The 18101-nt window shown below is 39.8% G+C and overlaps 1 protein-coding gene across 1 annotated transcript in view; it reads left to right on the plus strand.

The window, feature by feature from the left end:
• Positions 1 to 18101, plus strand: part of LOC135702540 (uncharacterized) — a 733060-nt gene that overhangs the window by 690186 nt on the left and 24773 nt on the right. Inside the window, exons 6-9 of the mRNA XM_065223619.1 lie at positions 5841 to 5983; positions 12843 to 13018; positions 13085 to 13250; positions 13732 to 13831. Of these exons, the coding sequence (XP_065079691.1) occupies positions 5841 to 5983; positions 12843 to 13018; positions 13085 to 13250; positions 13732 to 13831 (585 nt within the window). The remainder of the gene's footprint in view (positions 1 to 5840; positions 5984 to 12842; positions 13019 to 13084; positions 13251 to 13731; positions 13832 to 18101) is intronic.

Below are 18101 nucleotides of genomic sequence, written 5' to 3' on the forward strand. Positions count from 1 at the left end.
CCCCCCTATTATCTAAGGGGCTACCCCCTATGATTATCTCCTTATACCCCCACACTCGCCCCCACATGCCTAATGTGGTTCCATTTGCTTGATTAGTTCTCGAGTTATGCAGAAATTTCTGTTTCATTTGTATGGGAGTCCCCCCTTACAGAAGGGGGAGGGGTCTCGAACCATCATAAGAACCTTCCACGGCCCCAAAAACCCCTGTATACAAATTTTCACGCCAATCGGTTTAGTAGTTTCCGAGTCTATAAGGGTCAGACAGACAGACAGAAATTCATTTTTATATATATAGATTTAACATTAATAATTGTTCTGAGAAGTTAAGATGATAACAAAAAAAAAGTTTCACTCTTCATCTGTTTCCTCTTCGCTGTCTGAGAAATCTAACAAAAACTGTGCATCTTCGGAAAACTCTCTGTCCTTCTTCTGAGATTTTACACGCAAACCAGCAATAAGTGCATCTGAAGAAACTAATAGTCGCCGCCAGTGTCTGTTTTTATCATTTACCATCACATGCAAGGAGTATCGCTTCAACCCAGTGTCGATGAATTGCGTTTGTTTTGAACATCTTCGTAGTTACGAAACGAGCGAAATAAACAAATGAGTTTATTCTACATCAACGAATACGCGTTTGTTGATATTCACCAGTGCTCGATTATCAAACCCAAAATTGTCAAAATCAGAAGTGATCCTCAAAAGCAAAATAATCAACGACATTTTGGGCAAAATTATTATTTTGAATATTGTCGACCACACTGCCTAAATCATCGATATTATCATCAGTTCAGCTTGAGGCAATAATTTGCCGTCGACTTATGTCTAAAAACCACGTTCTTCAGCGCTATATTTGTTTAAAATGAAAATAATCATTTTGCATTTGATTCTCAATATCATCCCGACCAAGATGAAGACGAATATCAATATTTTCAACAACAGAGGCGATAATGAGAATCCAGCCACGAATGAAGAAAAACAAATGTTATTTTTGATACTCAGAGGTTGCCTAGATCAAGGGAATGTGTTTATATCAAAATTCAAATTCATGCAGGTAGTTGGTCTATCTGTTAAGGTTTTCTTCATTTTCAGCTAAATTGAGTGTAGAAGAAAGGATTTTTAACAGCACTGGTCGCAGCATGAGATCACTGTTTGTTGTAGCTCGTGATGATTTTCGAGTGTGATCTAGTCTGAACCTTTTAATCACTTTATTTAGAGACTCTTGTGCCTCTTCAGACAATTGTCCGATAGGAACATTGAAATGGAGAATTATGTCTGATCCGTGCATTAAAATTTTATGGACTGTGGTGGGCAAGTAAAACCAAGGGTATAGGGTTACTAACAACTGAGCTGTTTCTAGACAATAGTTCTTGAACTTAGATGCATTGATTTCTCGTCCGGAAGACAAGACCTGCAAAATAGTTCAGTAACGTTCAATCACCTGCAGGTCGACACCCAAAATCTCTGCAGAAACTGCTGCATTCTCAAAGAAACGTCGCGCAGTATTCCCATCATTCGAAGAGCCGGCTCCATTGCCGCGTGGCATGTCAACAAGAAGTCCCAATTCTTGTTTGAAGCGTTGTTGAATAAGCTGCTTACGGACTTTAACTTTTTCGGCATCAGGTCCAGAACATCTCCATTTTTTTGACTTCTATTTTGTAGCCCAGGTGTAGAAAATATTCGAAAAATCTGTAGCAAATTTGAATGGATTGAACAGCGTTATATTGCATTTTTATTACCTGATTTTTGCATGGAGAACTGATAATCCAAACTGAAATACTTCTTCATCGATTGGTCGCAAAAGAACATTTTGAATATTATTCATTTGAGTGGGTGTAGCCTTGCAGATATTACATCGCTGTGCTGATTTGGTGGTCGTAACAGCATTAACAACTTGTCCATCAATCATGGTCATATGTAACCTACATTTGACTCGGATCCGACGACCATTGATTTCGAATTCCGTTGGCCGAAGATTTTAGATCTGATTATCCACATGCTCTTTTTCTCTGAGGGTAACTTCAGTCGTCTGGTTAGTGACTGAATTCGTATGGGTCGGCAGTATCTTGTTGAGGATGGTATAGGGTTTTAAAACAAAATTTTTGTGTCAGCTTCAGCCCTGACAGGAGCGATGGACGTTAAGAAAACATTTGCGTCTGTTTTAGTTCCATTCTCATCATCGGCAAACTTTTGTTTGTACTGACTGTGACCAGTACTACCGTCCTCATCAGGGTAACCTTCAATAGCTTTGAATCAGAAAAAAAAATTGTTGAGTGATGAACCTTCCAGGATTCGTTTGGCTATGTGGTCAAGTAATGCTTGTAACTGAATTTCAACTACAGTTTCTCAAACCAGAAAAAAGTTCTCCGGTGGGTAGCAGGTTTTCTTAGCTTCAAGTACTCTGTCATAACTAGGGTAAATATTACAGTTTCGTTTCTTGGCTTGTGTTCGCAGTTGGTTGTATTCATGCTTACTAAGACTCAGATCCACAATCAAGGCAACCGCGTCAAGTGGGCTGTATGCAACAATGGAATCTGTGGGTTTATCCTGATTTGCTGCATCGGACGATCCCACTGTCAGTTCTTGCAATAATGACTTTGCAACATTTTTTTGCCTAGTATTTGTAAGTTTCATTTGAGCTGCATAAAGTAAATCTTCTGTATCGTATGTCGTTCGAAGGTCAAACGTTTTTCTTCTTTTGACGGCCTCAGAACTATCCTTGAACGATAACGTTTTACGCCCACGTTCGCTCCGCTGTGAGTTCATACCTGAATTGGATGATGGTAGCTTCATTAGAACATGATGTGGCAATTGAAACGACTCATCCATAAAACTAGTATGAGCCGCCAAAACCTTGCTTGCAGTTCGATTGTGCTTCAACCACATTTCTTGGAACCGCTTGCATAAATATCGCACACATTCTTCAACTTCTTTCGCCACGTCGGTTTTGATATCAGGTTCTATTCTATACAAATCAGCAACAAACTCGTATATTTTGCTAATTTTTGTTGTTAAATCTCCACCGGCACTCCGCCAGATTGAGAATAATTCCCGTTTTACAATCGAAACTACAAAAGTTTCAAAATTATACATCAGTGAATAACAAATACACAAATCGGATCATTTTCAGAACATTTTTTTCTATTGTAAACATACCTGCGTTATCAGAGGCCATGTTGATTTTACACTTATTCAGTACGCTCCACAACACAAAGCATTTTTAGTTCAACCACTGGGGAATGACAACAAGAACAAACAATAAGTGTGCCTGAAGCTGATGTGCTAAAGCAGACTGGCCAAGATCTCCCGAACACTAATGCAGCGTGTAAACTAACAGCTCTATGCAGCGAATCCAAACACATAAAGCAACCAAAGATACAAACAAAACGGTTGCTACGACTACCATGACAAACTCGCTCTGTAACATAGCTCGATCAGAGTGGTAGAAGGATAATGCAATATTGCTTGCCTGCTTTGTTGCAATAAACACGGATAAGGACATGAATCGAGAAAAGACTTAAAAAACATTCCCATTAACACACGTGTATCATCTTCGGTTTTACTGCGTGAAGCAGCTTGCCAACATTTTGCTCTTTTCCTTCTACCGCCCCGAGTGAGCTGTGTCGCCCGAGCTGCTTGTCATGAAAAAGAAGGAAGAAGATTATATCATTATAACTTTCCACTTCTGACATTGCGTTATCATTCGGTTCGTTGATCGCTTATCATTTTGTCATTTGGAGATATTTTTTATTCCTTGGCAATGCTGATACTGCATTCCCCCGAAGAATGTGGTTGGAACAAATTTCACTCTTTTCTAACCAAAATATATATTGACAACTGGAGTAAGCTAAGCACACAAATTGCTTGTCTTAGAAAATGTTTTGTTTAAATTAATCATTTTTTGTTAATGCATACATACAATAAATTTCCTTGTTGTTCACGGATGAGTTTGATAACATCTGTTTCTATAATCCGTAATTTACCGTCCATAAATGAGGAGACAGGGTTATTTTTATATAGAAAAATGTCAAACACGTGATCATTCAACGTGACCCTATTCACTCACTATATGCAGCTGAAATTAAGGAAAAATAAATGTTAAAAGTACTATAACTTTGAAAAGGATGATTTTAGCCACATACTGTCTTGAGCAAAAACATGTATTTATATGTTGTTTACATTTTTCTAGAACATTGTTTACATCAAAAACTATTATAAAAAAGTTATACTTAAAAAACATAATTTAAGACGTTTTCACCAAAAACGCTTCATATCTTTGCAAGTATTCGTTATACAAATTTGGTGTCTTCAACAAAGTTCCATATTTGTGTAAGTACTACAACTTTGCTTAAAAAACTACACTTCTATCTCTTTTGCAAAAAAAGTTAGTTTTTTTTTTATTTTTTTCACAGTATGCCATGACAAATATTGGTAGTTGTCATAATATGCGCAATGTTTTTGTGAACAATTCTTCTGAAGACAGTTTTTGGATTAAGTTAATGGTTTGACCACAAAACAATTAAGTTCACCAAATTGGGATTTCCGACCACTGTGCGTCGGTACCGTACATTGTTGATGACGGAAATTTTTGGGCGCAGTTTTACCATTACCAGGGTAGTGGTCAGAGTCGATGTTAGCGCCACGATAGGTCCTGACGTCGATAATGTCGGAGAAGTGCCGTCCATCAATCAGAACGTGGTCGATTTGCGATTCCGTCTGCTGTGGTGATCTCCAGGTGTAACGATAGGGGAGGCTGTGTTGGAAGAAGGTGCTACATATGGTCATGTTCTTGGAGGCGGCGAAATCGATGAGTCGTAGGCCGTTCCCGTTCGTCAGCTGGTGGGCGCTGAACTTTCCAATCGTCGGTCTGAATTCCTCCTCCTGGCCTACCTGAGCGTTTAGGTCTCCTATGATGATCTTGACGTCGTGGCTTGGGCAGCAATCGTACTTGCGGTCGAGCTGCACGTAAAATGCGTCCTTGTCATCATCGGTGCTTCCGGAGTGAGGGCTGTGCACGTTGATTATGCTAAAGTTGAAGAATCGGCCCTTGATCCTCAACCTGCACATTCTTTCGTCGATCGGCCCCCAACCGATCACGCGCTTCTGCATTTCACCCATCACGATGAAAGCTGTGCCCAGCTCGCGTGTGTTGCCGCAACTCTGGTAGATGGTATGATTACCTCTGAACGTTCGCACCATGGATCCTGTCCAACACACCTCCTGCAGCGCTACGATGCGTAATCCACGGTCCTTCAGTAGATTGGCAAGTATTCGGGTGCTCCCGATGAAATTGAGAGATCGACAGTTCCACGTGCCGAGGTCCCAATCACAAGCCCTATTTCGTCGCTGGGGTCGTTGCCGTTGGTCTCGGTTCGTATTCCTCTGTTGCTGATATTCCGTTGCAATTCGTTTTTTACGGCTGGCTCGCAGGGCCTGACACCAACCCCCTAACTTTCCGGAGGACCAGGGTACACAGTTGTGCTTAGAGTCCTTCACTGGCACTCGGACGTAGATCAGCCGCCCCTAACATGGGGAACAGACGCTGTTGTGAGCCGCTCCTCCTGGAGAACAGACGCTCAGGCTTGCCGAAGCAAACCCTCCCTCCCTTCCCTGTCACCCTATGACCAAAGTTTCTGGACTCCTATTAAGAAGAATAATACATTGTTTATGAAAATGTTTTTATCAGCTTTGTCATCAAATTCAATTTGACTATGATTGAATCGAACATCTAGAACAAATCTTCAATGAATAAAGCTACCAAAATGTCTTTGACTTGAATCCAAACGAAAAACACCTATGATCAAATATAACCTTAATTCTATCATCTTCATTCTATTTTCCAGGTTCCAGTGGCAACCATACTGAACGATCTTAGCCCCGTGCCAGCGCCTGTGAAAGTTACCAATAAAATCTCCAACTCGAACCCTATGAGTCCTATGAACCCCGCCGGGCTACAAAGTAACTCGCCGGACGTTAAGGCCATGCGGTAAGTGTATACTCTATTTTCCGGCACACAACAGTTCCTCCCTCATTACAAATTATGATTTTCATTAAACAACTGAATGCGAAAACCAAAATGAGAAACATTCATCCCGCATATGTATCTAAAGACAAAGGATAATAAATAACCCCACCAGACAAGTAGGTAGTCAGGAATGCCAACGAACGACCGCAGAACCTCGTCGTCGTAGCTGAACAGCGGACAAAATATGGGTCGACGTTCGGGTCATACACACACTCACACACGATGATCCCGTCGCGCAGCCAAACTCATAAAGCTGCCGAAAAACTTGACACAGCAATAAGTTTCACATTCCAAGCCCAACCCTTTCGGTTCTGTTCCAAGGGGGGGATAAAAGCTACAAGACTAATGAACACCATTCACCGCAGTAGCAGCCAGAAGCAGCAACACGCGTGCTGAAGGATATTCAACAAGGACCACCCGAACGATGGGGGTCCTATAAAAACAGCAATAAATATGTTTACACCTGTGTATCCGTTCCCAAGCCGGCAGTCGGATGTGAACGAACGGGAATACAATGGGGTAATTACCATAATTAAATATGGGGTTGTTCAACGTGGGTAACCTGAATCCAAGTGGGGATCCTACCGGGTCGAAACCGCTGGGAATTTAAACTATTTTCAAATTTTCGGCAGCACAGAATTGGGACGCTGCGGAATGTGTTATTATCTTTCAAAAATATTAATGTCTCTTTTTAGTGGAGCATTTATTCAAGATTTCCAAGTGTGTACCAGCTGTGAATATTTAACATTCCGTTTAAGTACATAAGCCGTTAATACATATCCAGAAGAAGGATTAAGTCCAATATCTAAGAAACCTCAAATAAGCCGTGATGATGGTGTGCCCAAAAATCCTCCCAGAGCAGATGCTTTGAGAACATGTTCCGCAACTCCAGAGGACTTGATGGTCCTATTCTAAAGGATTTCTACTAATTTATGCAAAACCCAATCAACTGGACAACGAAGACGGACGGTAGCAACACCTGGTTGGTTACAATGAAGAAATCCATCAAATTCCTACAATCAAATTAAATCTACCTTCACATCAGGAACCGCAAAACACCGCAGGAGCCAATCTCCGAAGCCCATTTGTCTGCATACGGGAAAAATTTAATTAAATAACACTTCCATATTTACGACCATCCGAGGCTTGGCTTCTGCTGCAGCCCCCGGAAAACCCTGTTCCTGGGAAATGTTTCAACTGGGTAATGTGTGATAGGGGAAATTCACAATTTAACTCCGACTCCGGTTGGTATTTTCCGGTGGCTCTTTGCTAAAACAACCGAGACCAGGCAGCACCGTATTTGCGAACTGTAAAAATATCCTAAATGAACGCACGGTTACGCGCCAAATTAAGCCATAAAGTCGGTGATTTTATCGGCGCAAACCCGTTCCCAGGTATGCAGGCAGAATTTCGCAGATGACACAATAAAGCCGTCAGGAAATTTCTCACGTGGGACGTTGATGCCGACTACAACGACGACGACGACGGCCGCCCCCCACACAGATGAACATGTAAAGGAAGAAATGTATACATACTTGCGACGGAAAAGCTGCCGACATCCATGCCGCCGACGTTGCCGTCGCAATATGATACCCAATTAAATCACATTAAATTACGACAATATATCACTTTCCTCCGCCGTCAACGGGGAATTTTTCCGAAGGTTTGGGAGAGAATCGGTGTGCTTTCGAAGACCCACACAAGGGAGACGAATTATGAGCTTTTGGATTTGCGGTAAATGACGGTGATCGGTGGGTCTGCCGGTAATGCTGGAGTATTATATTCGATGTCTGTGAGGGAGGAAAGTTGTCACGATATTAAGCCGAAAACGATTGACGACATGGCATGATCTAAACAGCCAGATGAATGTCTTAGGGAATCATGTTGGTATATATATTCGGGTGATAAAATCTGGTAAGACTTCGGCTGAACTGTCGTAGGCTATAGCAATAGATTACCTGTGAACAACAATTCTGACACGAGGCATTTGATCTCGTTGGAGGATTTTCTGTGGCCCTCAAAATCCATAGATTAGCCTTACAAATATCCCAATTTATGGTATTATGCATCCCTATACAGACAAACACCCTTCACGTTTACTTTACACGCAGGAATTCCAGGTGAATTTAGAAAGTAAAAGGTTGTATTCAAGACACGACCGCAGATTTGACGTAGGAAAACGTGCTCGGTATCAATATTCGGCAACTGTGTTAGGAAAACCACTTTTTCCCATCACGGAAACGCCTTGTTTTCTAATGACAAAAATACGCATTTTCGTGACCGCACGAGATTTTTGGTTTATTCAATAGTTAATAAGATGCTTTTCGCAGGCAATCGGTGATAATTTTGATCATCATTGCAACAGTTGTGTGATTTTCAATAGTGACCTATTGAACATTGATAAAGTGTTCATTTGAACAGATTTGTAGAAAAATTTCCAATCGATTGGCTTGTTTAGAATTAAAATCCATCCGCTATTGACTGAGTGGGCTAGTGGACAATAAATAATGCCAATAATGCGTGGACAATAAATAATGCCATTACCGGCCAAGATTTGTAAAATCATGAAGTTTGATATGTCGCACGATAGGTTTTGGTTCTTGTCGAGAATTGGCCACTTCCCCGGGGGCACCGAAACATTTCCGGGATGCCCAATGTGATCGTGGACCGTCGGTATTGCTGCCATTGGTCCAATTACATCATTTGAGAGAGAGAGAAAACATGATCTTAATCGTGTGTATATTTATTAGATAAAAGTAAAACCGAATGCCGACTAAAAGTGACCCTAACGGGAACCAGAATAACTCCGGAACCATGAATTGATCCAAATATTTTCAGATGGATTTAAGAACTTCAATGGATTCCCGACAAAAGGCAATTTGTTGTGAAGAAAAAGATTGAGAAATTATGTTTTAGAGCTAATTGAATTTTGAAATCTATGCAAATTTAGACGTTAGGCCAGTGCTTTTATATTAGCTGGCGACTACGAAATCGAAATGTAATTATAACAACCTTAAAAAAAATTATGCCAAATATCAACTGATGGCCACTTAAAATAAGTACAATAATGACAAAAACCTAATTGAAGCAATCCATCAATTTTTATGTAAAAAACCAGATACTGGTAAGCCTAGCTTTTATATTTATTATAATTTTCAAAAATAAGACATGTGCCGATCATAAGAACAAAACGGTCTGCACTCTTAAGTAAATAAATAAATAAATAAATAAATAAATAAATAAATAAATAAATAAATAAATAAATAAATAAATATATATAAGTAAATAAATAAATATTATAGGACCGCGAATGGTTCGCCAGGAGAGACCTCTTCATCCGGAAGACCAAAGGGGTAGCCCTTCCCTGGACGGATGTCCCAAGGTTTAACGACCAAAGATTCCTGTCCCGGTTAAGAACCGACCACACCCGCATCACCCACAACATGGGGAGCAGCAGTGGCAGAAACTTCCGCCAAAGATGCGACACCTGCAGAACAATAATGACGGTCGAGCACATTCTAATAAACTGCCCTTGTTTCCACGGACCACGAGAACTTTACGGGATCCCGGGCAACATCCGAGACGCCCTTCAGAACGACCCGGTAGCAGAGGCACAACTGATATGTTTCGCGAAGGAGGCCGGAATCTACAAGAGGGTTTAACCCAAATATATTATGACAGTAGGCCCGGCATTCCCTGCCGGTAGCGGGTGCCAGGTCTCTCCTGGCAGCTGCTACCGGTGGGGCTATGCTGGGGTCCTCAAAACAAAACATAAAACACAAAAGATGACAGCAACATAGGACAGTAAGGCAAAATAAGTTCCCCTCTGGAACCGCAACTACCATTCAACTCCGCAAAATAAAAACTCTGTACCTTCTCTCCCTTTGGGATACCCCCTTCTGGGGTGTCCGGGAACGAACCAGCCCAGGGCTGAAAGTCTCCTTAATAAAGATAATAAAAAAAATAATAATAAATAAATTAATTTATTTTATAATATAAATATATATAATAATAAGTAAATAAATAAATAAATACTTAATAAATCAATTAATAAATTTATAATTAAATCAATAAATAAATAAATATAGAAATAAATAAGTAAATAAATAAATAAATAAATAAACATGTGAATAAATAAATTCATAAATAAATAAATAAATAAAAAATCAGATTTGTTTATTAATAAATAAATAAATAAATAAATAAATAAATAAACACATAAATAAATAAAGAGGGGAATTTACGTATTGGTTTGTTTACAATCTTTTGCTGTCAGCTGCTCTAACAATTTAAGTCGAAATAATTGTCAAAAACTGCTTTGAAACGCTTTTACAAAGCTCCAAACTGGGCAACACCTTTTTATTCGGCAACCTTTCTATTTGAGCTGCGTGTTAAACAGCTGTGCTTTCATCGGCAACTTGAAATCAGAGCATTTTTTAGGAAAATCCTGCAAGATTGCTTTTTCTCGGTGGTAAAAATATAATCAAATTGAAGCTGAAAGCCTAAAGAATTGTTTGAATGCATTCAGGAAAGTGTTTACGTGAGAAAATCCAATGAAATTAGCGATTCAATTTGGGTTGCCGAAAATAGTCTGTCATGCCAAAGCCGTCATTTTTCAAATAAATTCATAAATGAATAAATAAACAAATAAGTAAATAAATAAATAAATCAGTAATAATAAAATAAATAAATAAATAACTAAATAAATAAATAAATAAATAGATAATAAAATAAATAATTAAATAAATAAATATTAAAGAATTAATACATTAAGCCACCGGTGGCGTAAATTTATGAATGAAAAAATTAATAAATAATAAGAAACTAATAAATAAAGCCATCGTTGGCGAAATTTAAAAAAAAATGTTTTAAGGCGAATCAAGGTAATTTCTTAGATGATCCTTGAGTCTTTTGGTATTTTTCGACTATTTATGCATTACATAGTTTGAAATATCTAAGACAAATTTTGGCATTTTCAAATTTTTACGTTTACTACAAATTCGTAAAAAAGTTGGTCATTCATAGACTGGGTAAGTTTTTACTCAAATACATACAACTTTCCATTTCTCGATATTGAAGGAATCATCGAGATATGGAGAGATCGCCATTCAGAATAGTAATTTATTAGCCTACTAATACGATTTTAGAAGCACTTCCGGTTCAAAACATGTATTTGTGTATCCTGTATTGAATCCAATACTCGATCGCTTACTTCAAACGTAGCAAAAATTAAAATAAGCAACAATGCAAGTTTTGAAGCATTCTACAAGTCTAAATAATGGGCTACAACACTATGATAAAACCAACATTGATACTTGGGTAATTTGTTTCCAAATATTGTTCAAGGAACAATCGACATAGAGAACGATCGAGATAAAGAGAATATCGAGATATAGAGATCTGAAACCATCGAGATGGAGAGAAATATCGCGATATAGATCATCGAAAAATGAAGAGTTTACTGTATGAGTAAGCGTGATTACCTCTCACCCCAGCAGGCCTGGGTTCAATCCCAGTCGGCGCCGCCGGGATGTTCTGAGGCATAACATCTCTGATCACGCCTTCCTTCGGAAGGGAAGTAAAGCCGTTGGTCCCCGGTTCATGAGTTGATGGATCGATAGGAAGGGTCCTGGTGTGGGAGCTGCCACCCTGGCGTCGGTAGCATTGGTGCTCAGCACGGAAAACAAGATCGACGGTAAACAAATCAAGGGAAAAAAAACATCATTACATCCATTTCCCCTACATGGAAATCGCTGCGTGCTAAGATTGTGATTTTTGCTAATGTAATCGTACTTATTAAAAATAATTCCAGTGCACCAACATTGATGCAATTTTGGATGTAGGTTTAATTTTTTATGCAGATTACGAATATGCATTAACCTCAATATCCTTAAAGAACCCAATTGTAGAAGATCTAGTAGATCATTTGATCTGAGCCCGAAATTTTACGAATTTTGAAATTGTACGTATTACCCATAAACACATTGAAATGATCGATAAAACGATCAACAATGAACTTTGAACTAATGAAATTGATCCATAGAAAATCACGTTTGCTCAGTAAAAAATAAACAGCTAGATCTATAAATTAGACATATTTTTTTCATGATTTCATTTGTAATTTGGATCCATAAATAGAAAAGAATACACCACTGCTCACTCGTTGGAGCCAGTAATTTCCAGTAAATATCGAAATGCCCTAAACTTTAAGTGATTTATCTAAAAAAAACCTTATTATGTTCGTTGACTATATGTTTTAGTATAACTTATCCGTGAAGTCAACGATTTACATAGTTGAAGATGCTAATTTCAAATAACAAACTGTAGTGGTAGTTTTTATACGATAGATGGAGTAGATGAAAGCATAGAGTTGATAGTTCCGTTAGAGTACGGCAGTGTGAAGATTGCATATAGATATTAGAATAGCGAGCTAGGACAACTTTTAAGGAAGGTACAAATCGGTTTTTTCATCTCTCTTTACCAAACTCCCCCTTTGGAGAGGGATGGTGAGGGGTGTCCCCCCCCCGCCACCACTGGCAAAAAGAGATGAAAACCGACCCGCTCAAGTACCAACGGTGTGTTTGAAACAGTTCTACCGATTTTTTACCGCACTTCAGTTGTTATTTTGAAGGAAGGCATCCAGTCGTAGGTTTGGAAATTGCAACTATTGCCTAGTCATAGACGCTCGTCAAACAATTTTGATAAAAAAAAATTCGGACCCATAATTTTTCTAGGAAGAATAGACTTACCTGAATGCCATCCTATGTTTTTTTTATTAAAAAAAATAATCTTCTTTCCGCCTTTTTCATCCCGCTCACAGGTACTACAGATTGTGGATCTACACATGCAACGCTGTGCTCTTGATGGCGGTAATTGTATTCTGTGGCGTTGCGGGCAAAATTCTATTCTCCGACTACAAGCGTTTGCTGGTGAACGGGCTCAGTCTGACGCAGCCGAGCTTCATTTACGCGTACCTAGCGCTGTTGGTGCAATCAGGTTCGATTTCCCCCAACCCGATCCAAATTTCGGACTATTCTAATGATCGCATTCCTTCGTTCGCAGGTTTCTTACAACTGATAGGGTGTCTTGGTGCCTTACGACTATCGGAGAAATTATTAAACGCTTACTGGTCGCTTTTACTCGTATTGTTAATAGGCGACGCCATGTTGGGCATATTTTGGATGTTCAAGTTCGACAGAGTGATGCACGATCTGCAACCGATGCTGAAGTAAGTGGGGAAACGGATGGATGCAGTAGTTCATTGGAATCCAATTCCACAGATTGTAATCGAATCAACGTTTATTGATGCGAGCTACGAATACTCATTCATATATGTGTGGGCATAGGGAAAACAATTTTGATTGAAAGAAGAGGCGTGCACATGCTGTTGAATGAGCTCTCTCCTTGGGCAAATTGTTTTCAATGGTAAATTGTCATACAAAACAAATTGATTTCAGGAAAAGTTGCTACAGTTCTAGCAGAATTAAAACCGTCTCATATGACACTCTTTCTATTAAAACATCTTCCAGACAAATAGCTAATCACATAAAGCTCAACATCCCCTCGAAAGCCTGTGCACGTCCGTAAATAGATTAGTTGAAACCCAACGAAGGCTACCAAAAAGAGAGTCCGAATAATCATTTCCATACACTCCAAGTCCACATTCCTCGATTGCCTTCAATCTGATACAATCCTTCCTCTTTTTCCAGAACTCGCCTAGCCAATGAATATGGAAATTCAATCGAATTAACCGATCTCTGGGATCGGCTGCAAAGCGAAGGCCGATGCTGCGGCGTCACTGGACCACAAGTGAGTATACCCACCCCTCTATGTAATATCTGTTTCCCCCCAAGCTGAATCGATACCCATAGGCTAAATACTCTTCAACATCATCGTCATCAACTAAGGACTGTTCAATTTATAAAACGGACACATTAATTTGACGATATCTTTTTTATTTATCATCCAATTTAAACATGGTTTTCTGCATTGCAGATTCTTATTACTCCACAACAATTATAAAATAAAAAAGTCCACGAGATGCTTTTAATGATACAACTGACGCACTTTTCCACGAACACCTCTCATAAGCTTCTTTACAGTTTTCTGTGTAACCTTTCGGCTAGCAGATGACCACATTTTCTTGAACTCGTTGACAGATTGTGCTTCTCTACCATCCTGCCGAAGGTTGCGCTTGATGCTTGCCCAGTAACGCTCAACCGGACGCAGTTCTGGACAGTTTGGTGGATTGTCCTCTTTCTCGACGAAGTTGATCTTATACAACTTCATCAGTTTGAGCATAGCAGAAGCGTAGTGGGCGGATGCAAGGTCAGGCCAGAACAGTGGAGAGATCCTGTGCTGACGATACAGAGCAACAAGTCGTTTTTGAATGCATTCTTTTCGATAATGTTCACCGTTAATGGTTCCTGTGGTAAAATACGGCAAAGTTTTATTTACCACATGAACAAATTGCTTGCAATACAAGCACTTTTTTGCCAAACTTGTCAATTTTAATGGATTTCTTCTCATGAGGTACATCCTCCCCAACACAATTACATTAAAAAATTGTGACCTGGGTAGTGTGGTTGTGTCCAGTTTGCAATAAGTCTTATCATCCATTAATATGCACCGTTTGATTTGCTTCCTCAAAATTGTATCAAGCTTCCGGCATAGCTCTTTAGCTCGTTTGTGCTGTTCCGCGCTCCGTTTAGGCGCTTTCTGTTTCCTATAAGCCTTGATATCCTTCCTCCTTTTTATATTTTGGACGGTTCCGACGGATATTCCCAGTTTTTTTTTTGGCAATCTTACGTACAGAGTTAGATTATTCATACAACAAAAGCTCAACACATTTCTTCTCTATCTGTAGGTTTGCAGCACCGCTTCTGGTTCTGGATCTTGGCAAATCTGCAACGGTTTGGTGCTCTCCAAACATTCTGATGATTTGATGTACAGCAGACTTCGATCTTTTCACAATTTTCGCAATATCTCTACAAGATAGTCGCTCTGAGCAATATTTTTGAATAATGAAAACTCGGGTTTCTTCATCAATTCGTCCCATGTTCCGAAATCAAACTGTTTTGACAAAAACAAAAAACATCTATGTTTTGTCAACAAACCTTTGTACACGGTGAAAATAAATTCATCAAATTGGGGTAAAACGTTAGCTTTCTATCGTCACATGTAGATGTCCGTTTTATAAAATGAACAGTCCTTAAGGGTAAGGAATCTTTAAATTCGCCCATATAGATCATATTTCGTCTGCCAACATAAAGAAAGTTTTCCTAAATTCAATTATCACGGTTGAAAATGCTCCCACCCTATCAAATTTCGTCCACCTAAACAATCTATACATATTTCCTAAAATTTTAAAACGCGTCCCTCACCCTACCGGATGGCATTTCCATGTTTGACAAATCAAAATTCCCCCTGGGACTCGTCAAACCGAACACGACTAAATGTGCAAAACTACTATCGCTACTGTCAGATCGGATTTATGGAGTGCCACCAAATGAGAGGAGCGGTCCGGGACAAAGCTTTAAATTTGGTTAGTACAGTTTTAGTACTACTTTCGGCGCAGCTACCAGCACTACCGATTCCGATTGAACGAACGGTTCTCGGTCGATCTCGGCGATGGTGTGGGTGGTGGTGGTGATGGTGAAAGCCGCAAGAACAGTTTCGGAATTCATTAGTAGTGAACTGTAATTTACAGGCCAGTCTCATTGGCATCGGCACCGTCTGAAAACCGGTTGGTCTCTAACGAACGGGACGTCCAGGACGATGGCGAACGGGAAAGGAACGAATGTGTAAGCTACCATGCGGTAGACCGGGCGCAAATTAGAAATGAATGAGTGTGTAGCATTTGCTGTAGGTTGGCGCGTAGCTCCAGCCGGATCCAACGAATGGTTCAACTATGACCATGTGCATAGATGGCAGGTACAATCGTTCGATCAAATATTCAAGCGATGTCTAATGGCATAACAGTTTGCATACCATCGACGGGGGCCCTTCGGGCGATATGAAAATTTTCACACTGGATCATCGGTTTACACAGATTAGCACGTGAAAGGACCAAGGATTCAAATATTCATTTCAGCTGAAAATGTTTTTCGGAATAAAAAAAACCAAAAGATGGTATGATCACATGTTTTACTTAAAAGTTACAAGAAGTCAATTTTGCTTTCATGAGTCACAATCACCGATTTTCGGATCGTTGAGTGAGTGAGTGAGTGAGTGAGTAAGTGAGTGAATAAGTGAGTGAGTGAGTGAGTGAGTGAGTGAGTGAGTGAGTGAGTGAGTGAGTGGGTGAAAAATCGCTGATTGTGACTCTCATGAAGTGAAATAAACAGGTTTGGTATGTCAAACACAGAGAACCATTGTTTTAGCTGAAATGATAATTTGCAACCATGGAGAGGAAAAGATTTAGTTGGATTTTTTAGAAAGCAATAAATAGGGATGCAGAAGAGTTGGACTTCACTTAAAATCAGAAGCCAGCGCCGGTGGTGTAGAGGTAAGCGTGACTGCTTTCTAACACCCCGATGGGTCTGGGTTCAATCCCAGCCGAGGTCGGTGGGATTTTTCTGAGGCATAAAAATCTCTGGTCACGTCTTCCTTCGGAAGGGAAGTAAAGCCGTTGGTCCCGGCCCATGTGTGTTGAATGGGTGCGATATCCTACGCAGGTGTGGAAGCTGCCTTCCTGCACATTCGATTGCCGTTAATGGATGGCAATCGATGTCCGTCGGTGATTGGCACTAGATTGCGGAACAGAGACTGACGTTAAATAAAGGAAAGAACTTAAAATCAGAAAAAAAATTAGTACAATCTGCAAAAATCTGCTCGAATATGAGGAAAATACATACATACATACCATTCAGGCTAAGCCTTTGATGTCCTCTGCTGTCCGAAGAAGTCGTCTCCACTCTACTCGATCCATGGCCACACTTCGCCATAATCGTAGTCTGCGAAGGTTCCGCAGGTCTATGAGAATACTTGTATACTGAAAAAAGTTTTCCTTGATTTCCCTCATATTCGAACAGATTTGTGAGGAAAATTGTACTCACTAAGATGAGATTTTGAGTGAAATTCGACTCTATTTTGAGTTGATCTCATCGGCCGTGTGCGCTAGGCGATGTACAGTGAAGCAGTGAACCCAGTAGCTTGGCCAAAACCTCTAGCACCGTGTGTATGCATTCTGAACATTTTAAGTCTCGGAGAAAGTTGCTCAGTTTATCAAGGGCCAACTTTTGGTATTTTCTGATTAGTTCGTATAAGTGGCACTCAAATCTATCTTTTAAACTGAGGGTCCTTCGGCAAAGTTATTGTTGATGCTGTTGTTCTTTATTTAAGACATTTTACGTCCAGCGGATGCATTCGTGTCTGTTTCAGTGGTTTGAGTGTAATAATGTGTGGTTGTGAGTGTTAGTGTTTATAATACAACTCAAATTTAACTTAGCTTTTGTCTCCTTTGCTCGTTTCCCTTCCTTCTAGTTCTGGTTCATCGTCTGCTTGCTAATTGCATTTCACCTCTTCTTTTCTATTCATTTCACCTTTACTTCTTCTATCTTTTCATTATCTTCTTTTTTCATCATCTTTGTTTTCTCCGTAGCCTTCGTGCGTTTCTTACTATCCACATTGTGACGTAGGACTACGTCTTTCTTTACAGTTTTTGGTAGGTCACAAGTCTGGCCCCGAGGAAGATCCGGAACATCCGTAAAAGTGGTCAATTCATGAAACTGATCCTAGAGCACCGCGGTTTTTTCAAAACCACTGATAAACGTTTTATCAGAATGAATTCGGAGTTGTGTTCGGAATATGGACTCTACGACAATCATGAAACTGATCCCAGAGCTCCGCGGTTTTTTCGAAACCATTTAAAGACGTCTTATTACAATGAGCTCAGAGTTGTGACCAGAAAATGGACCACTGGGGAACACGGGATGGCCCACTACAATGTCCGGAACATCCGTATTTAAAAGCGGTCAATTAATTAAACCGATCCTAAAACTCCACGGTTTTGTCGAAACCAGTATTAGGCATCTTCTCAGAATGAATTCGGAGTTGTGACCGCGATATGAACTCTGGA

This window comes from Ochlerotatus camptorhynchus, unplaced genomic scaffold (genome assembly GCF_037179485.1).
Source record: "Ochlerotatus camptorhynchus isolate MF236.1 unplaced genomic scaffold, CSIRO-AGI_Acam_v1.1 ptg000193l, whole genome shotgun sequence".
NCBI lineage: Eukaryota > Metazoa > Arthropoda > Insecta > Diptera > Culicidae > Ochlerotatus > Ochlerotatus camptorhynchus.